This window comes from Rhinolophus ferrumequinum, chromosome 24 (genome assembly GCF_004115265.2).
Source record: "Rhinolophus ferrumequinum isolate MPI-CBG mRhiFer1 chromosome 24, mRhiFer1_v1.p, whole genome shotgun sequence".
Taxonomy (NCBI): Eukaryota; Metazoa; Chordata; class Mammalia; order Chiroptera; family Rhinolophidae; genus Rhinolophus; species Rhinolophus ferrumequinum.
In genome coordinates this window covers 1,863,862-1,869,861 of record NC_046307.1, presented here as the reverse complement: position 1 = coordinate 1,869,861, position 6,000 = coordinate 1,863,862, and the positions used below count along the sequence as shown (strand labels likewise).

Here is a 6,000-nt window from a genome sequence, read left to right as displayed (position 1 = left end):
TATTTGGAAGTGCTGAAAAGGCTGCATGAAAATGTTAGACGACCTGAAATTTTCACCAACAATTTATGGCTCTCGCATCACGAATGCACCAGATCACATGGCACTGTCTGTGAGGGAGTTTTTAGCCAGTAAACAAATAACTGTATTGGAACACCCTCCCTACTCACCTGATTTGGCCCCCAATGACTTCTTTCTTTACCTGAAAATAAAGAAAATATTGAAAGGAAGGCATTTTGATGACATTCAGGACATAGAGTAATAAAATGACATATCTAATGGCCATTCCAGAAAGAGTCCCAAAATTCCCAAGGGGAGTACTTCAAAGGTGACCGAAGGTGACCATAATGATATTCAGCAGTGAGGCATGTAGCACTTCTTCTAGGATGAGTTTGCGAACTTAATTGGCAGATGACCTGGTATAACCTAATCCCTACCTGCTGGTAGGATGCTGGGAGACACAGGGTGAAATTATTCCCACTCCATCAGCCAATAATCAACCAGCTGAACCCTTGAGCAAGACCACTAATCAACACCCCTCCAGGAAGCAAGACCACTGAAGACCACCGACCACAGCCACCTCCACGCTAGGAAGTGAGTGAGCGGTGACCTGCCATGGGCTCCAGGGGTTCCTTAGTGTGCAGATAGAGGGGTGGGGGGGAGGGGAGACACTGTCATATGTCTGAGGTGCAGAGGCAAAACTAGGTCTTCAGGGTTCCATCAAATGCGGGACACTACCTGGATGGTGCCGTCACATGTTGCGTGCCCTGACGCTGTCGCGCTTTAGCAACGTCAAGTGTCGCGCTTTAGTGCCGTCAGGTGGGTGCTGTCGTGAGTCTGGCGGGCTCCAGCCCTCGCACCCCTCGGGCTTCCAGCCTCATGGCCGCCTCACTCTCCCGCCCTTGTGCTGGGCCTGGAGCTTCGCAGTGCGCGGCCTCCAGCCTCTTCCTGCTCCTGCTCCTTCTGCACCCTGCCCGGGGTGTGGCAGTGGCCCACAGACACCCCGACATTAAGGGGGTCTCCATGAGCCGTGACGTAGGTAGGACCCCTCTGGGCGGGGTTGGAAGTGGTCCCGGCGGCAGTTCAGTACTTACTGTCTTCACCGCCCTCCCTGCATTGGAAACCCCTTCACTTGCCTTCTCTCCCGTCTCTTCCCGTCATCCTGCCCCTCCCCGATGCTCCCCTTTCCTCCTTGTCCAGGGCCATTTTCTCCCTCCCATTTGCCTGTGGCCTGGCCTGCCCCCGCATGGCTGCTACTCAGACACTCTGCCCCTCTCCCCTCAGCCTGTGGCCAGCGTCACGTGCAGGGAAAGATCATCGGGGGCATGGATGCCCCTGAGAAGAAGTGGCCATGGCAGGTCAGCGTGCACTACTCGGGCTTCCACATCTGTGGCGGGTCCATCATCCATGAGTACTGGATCCTGTCGGCTGCCCACTGCTTCAGCAAGTGAGTGGATAGTGCCAAATGCCATTCGCATGGATGTCTAGGTCCCATGAGGCTGACCACGAAAGACACGCCAGGCTAGGACTTCTCAGAATTAGAGAGAGAGTAGGGTCCAGCACATAGTCTCATCCTCTATAACTTCTCTTGAACAGGGCTGAGGGTTCTTAGGCCATCTGCTCTTGGATCAGATAGGTGTGGAGCCAAATCATAGGATGAGAGGTGAGGAGAGGAGACAGACATATCACAGGAGGATAGGGAAGAAGAGGATATACCTCACAGGAGGAGAAGAGAGGAGACATCACAGGATGGGAAGGGGGAAAGGAGATACATCACAGGACAGGAGAGGAGACACATCAAAGGGTGAGAGTGGGGAGAAAAGTGACATCATGAGGAAAAAAGACATCACAGAATGAGGAGTAAGGAGAGGAGAAATATCACAGAAGGAGAGGGGGAAGAGGAAACACATCACAGGATGAGAGGGGAGGAGAGAGTGGGCAGCCCACTGTACACTGACAAGCTCACTATTCTGGGCTGTTGGTGGCCAGCAGGTCCTAGTGGTTCCCCAGATCCTCCATGGGCCCTGGTGTCAGGACTTACTTGGGGGCAATCCTTACTGTGCTGCAGGGGATTGCTTTTCCACATCCTGACCGATAGCCTGATACCAGACTGCCATGCTCCAGGCCCCCCTGTGTCTGTGAACTGATGGTAGCTCCTCTCCCCAGGTCCAAGGTTCTCAACCCACCATGCCTTTGTTCTCTCTCCCCACAGGAACATGGACAGTGCAGTGTTTGATATGTATGTGGGCCTTGTAAATCTCAAGGTTGCAGGCCGTCACACCCAGTGGTTTGAGGTGAATAAGGTGATCCTGCATCCCACATATGAAATGTACCACCCTATTGGAGGTGACGTCGCTCTGGTGCAGCTGAAAACCCGCATTGTATTTTCTGACTCTGTACTCCCCGTCTGCATTGCACCCCCAGACGTGAACCTTCAAAACCTCACCTGCTGGGCTACAGGATGGGGACTCAGCTCCCGAAAAGGTAAGAGAACAAAGTTCAGGGTCAATACCTTTATTGGAGCTTGTAGAAGGGATGATGGTTCTATGGCACTACAGGAAAGAAAGTGTTCTGTCAGTTACAGGGTGGCAGTTATCTAGGGACTAGAATTTCAACCCATCAATCACTATCTCTCTGTCACTGTGGGGTTTTGTGTTTTGTCCCTGGCTGGCTTTGTTGTATACAGAGAAGTAGTTACATCTACTTTCAATGTGGAATTTATATTTAGTATATCAAGACCACAAGCTTCAAAGAACAGATTTCCTTAAGATTTTAAATTCAACTTGGAAATAATCTTTTTTAACCTATTAAAAAGCCTGTTAGTATCATTTTCTCCATAAAAGACGTATTTTCTTTCTAGGTTTCTGCCTGGGTACGTTAGAATTTTTATGGCTATTTAGAAGATTCTTTTTAATTATATTTTCTGGTCAGTAATAGCCGTTGATTTTTGCACATTGATCTTGTTTCCAGTCACCTTATAGAACTTATTTTTAATAGTTCACCAATTGATTATTTGACTGTTCTAGATTTTTAAAATAATATTTTTTCAAATAAAGATTGTTTCATCACTTCCTGTCCTATATTTTATCTTTTATTTCTTTTTCTTGTCTTATTGCAATGGTTTGCAACTCCAGTAGAAATGATGCCATGTCTCCTTTTATTTATTTATTTATTTTTATTTTAATGGAAATGCTTCTAATGGTTTACTATTAAGTTTGTGACCTGGTCTGGAGATTTTAGATATCTTACACCAGATTAAGAAAGTTTAAAATCTGGTTTACTTAATTTTTTAAAAAGTTATTGAAGTTAAGCTGATATAAATTCAAATTATAATGTTATAACTTTAGTATGTTAAATGTAATCCCCATGGTAACCACGAAAATAGCTATAGAATATACACAAAAGGAAATTAAGAGTGAATTTAAACATTTCACTACAAAAAATCAACTAAACATAGCAGAAAACAGGAATACTGGAAATTAGGTACAAAAAAGCTATAGGGCATATAGGAAACAAAAAGCACAATGATAGAAGTAAGTCCTTCCTTGTCAGTAATTACTTTAAATGTAAATGAATTAAACTAATCAAAAAACAGAGACTGGCAGAATAGATACAAAAACATGACCAACTCTATGCTTTCTACAAGAGACTCTATTGAGATCAAAAAGGTTGAAAGTAAAAGGATGGAAAAAGATATTCTATGCAAATAGTAACCAAAAGAGAGCAGGAGTGGCTATACTGATATCAGACAAAATAGACTTTAAATTTAAAAAGGTTATAAGGGACAAAGAAGGATATTATATATTAATAAAAGTCTCAATTATCAATAAGATATGACAATTATAAACATTTACACACATAACAACAGACCATCAAAATATATTAAATGAAACCTGACAGAATTGGAGAAATACACTGTTCTACAAAAGTAATTGGAGACTTTAATAACCTACTAACAATAATGGCTAGAACAACCAGACAGAAGATAAGTAAGGATGTCGAGGATTTAAACAGCACAATAAAACAGCTAGATATAAAAACATACAGAACACTCCACCCAACAGCATACAATTATCTCAAGTGCACATGGGGCATTTTCCAGGATAGACTATGATAGGCCACGAATTAAATCTCAAGAGATTTTAAAAGATAGATAACATACAAATTATCTTCTCTGAAGTTAGAAATCAATAACATAAAACTGGAAAATTCACAAAATTGTGGAAACTAAACACTTTTTAAACATATGGTACAAGTTTTATTAATAATAAAATGCTTTGTCAAATTCTATAATCATCTCCATTCTACAAAATGAATGGAGAATAAACAATACACTTTTAAACAACCAATGTGTTGAAGAAATACATCACAAGGGAAATTGGAAAATAGTTAAGAGATAAATGAAAATTAAAATACAATGTAACAAAACTTATAGGACATAGCAAAAGTGGTGCTAAAGGAGAAACTTATAACTATAAATGCCTACGTTAAAAAACAAGAAAGATCGCAAATCAACAACCTAACTTTACAACTTAAGAAACTAGAAAAAGAACAAATTAAACCCAAAGTTAGCAGAAGAAAGCAAGTAATAAGATTAATAAATGAAATAGAGAATAGAAAAACAATAGAGAAAAAAAATCAATGAAACCAAAAGTTGGTTCTTCAAAAAGATCAACAAAATTGATAAACCTTTAGCTAGATGGACTAATTAAAAAAGCAAAAACTCAAATTACTAAAATCAGAAATGAAAGTGGGCACGTTATTACCAATTTTACAGAAATAAAAATTATTATAGAGGGGACTATGAGAAATTGTACTCCACCAAGTTGGATAACCAAGGTGAAATGGACAAATTCCTAGACACGAAACCTACCAAGACTAAATCATGAAGAAATAGATAATGTGAATAGACCTGTAACTAGAATGCACATTAAGTCAGCAATCAAAAAATCTTCAAACAAACAAAGCCCTGGATCTGATGGCTCCCCATGAATTCTTACAAACATTTAAATAAGAACTAATCCCAATCCTTCTCAAATTTTTTTTAAAATTGAAGAGGGAACACTTCCTCATTCTATGAGGCCAGCATAACTTTGAAACCAAAGCCAAACAAAGAGACTACGAGAAAATAAAACTGCAGATCAATATTTTTTATGAACATTGATGCAAAAATCCTCAACAAAATACTAGCAAACAAATCCAGCAACATATTAAAAGGATTATACACCATGACCAACTGGATGTTAGTCCTGGAGTTCAAGGATGGTTCAACATATGAAAATTGATCAATGTAAACAACACACTAACAAAATGAAGGGTAAAAACCACATGCTCATCATAATTATGCAGAAAATGCATGTGACAAAATTCAACACCCTTTCATGATAAAAAAAAAATCAACAAAATAGGAATAGAAAGATACTACCTCCACATAATAAAAGCCATATATGAAAAATCCACAGCAAACATAATACTCAATGGTGAAAGACTGAAAGCTTTTCCTTTAATATCAGGAACAAGGCAAGGATGCTTGCTTTCAGCACTTGTATTCAACATAGTGCTGGAGCCATTAGGCAAGAAAAAGAAACAAGTCATCCACATTGGAAAGGAAGAAGTAAAATTACCTCTGTTTGCAGATGACATGATCTTATGTGTATAAGATCCTAAAGACTCCTCAAAACAGCTGTTAGAACTAATAAATGAATTCAGCAAAATAGGATACAAAGTCACAAAAATCAGTTGCATTTCTATGCAGCTAAGGTGTCTGAAAAGAAAATTACAAAATCAATTCTATTTACAATAGCATCAAAAAGAAAAAATACAGTTGACCCTTGAACTACATGGGGATTAGGGGCACTGATCTCCTGCACAGCTGAAAATCCTCATATAACTTTTGACTTCCCCAAAACTTAACTATAGTCATTCATCGGTATCCACAGGGGATTGGTTCCAGGACTCCCATGAATACCAAAATCCATGGATGCTCAAGTCTCTTATATAAAA

General features: G+C 40.4%; 1 protein-coding gene across 1 annotated transcript in view; it reads left to right on the top strand.

Annotated features, from left to right (window-relative positions):
* The first annotated feature begins 752 nt into the window (after positions 1-752).
* Positions 753-6,000, top strand: part of PRSS38 (serine protease 38) — a 45,367-nt gene continuing 40,119 nt past the window's right edge. The window contains exons 1-4 of the mRNA XM_033096919.1: positions 753-816; positions 917-1,036; positions 1,282-1,444; positions 2,210-2,494. Coding sequence (XP_032952810.1) covers positions 753-816; positions 917-1,036; positions 1,282-1,444; positions 2,210-2,494 — 632 coding nt within the window. The remainder of the gene's footprint in view (positions 817-916; positions 1,037-1,281; positions 1,445-2,209; positions 2,495-6,000) is intronic.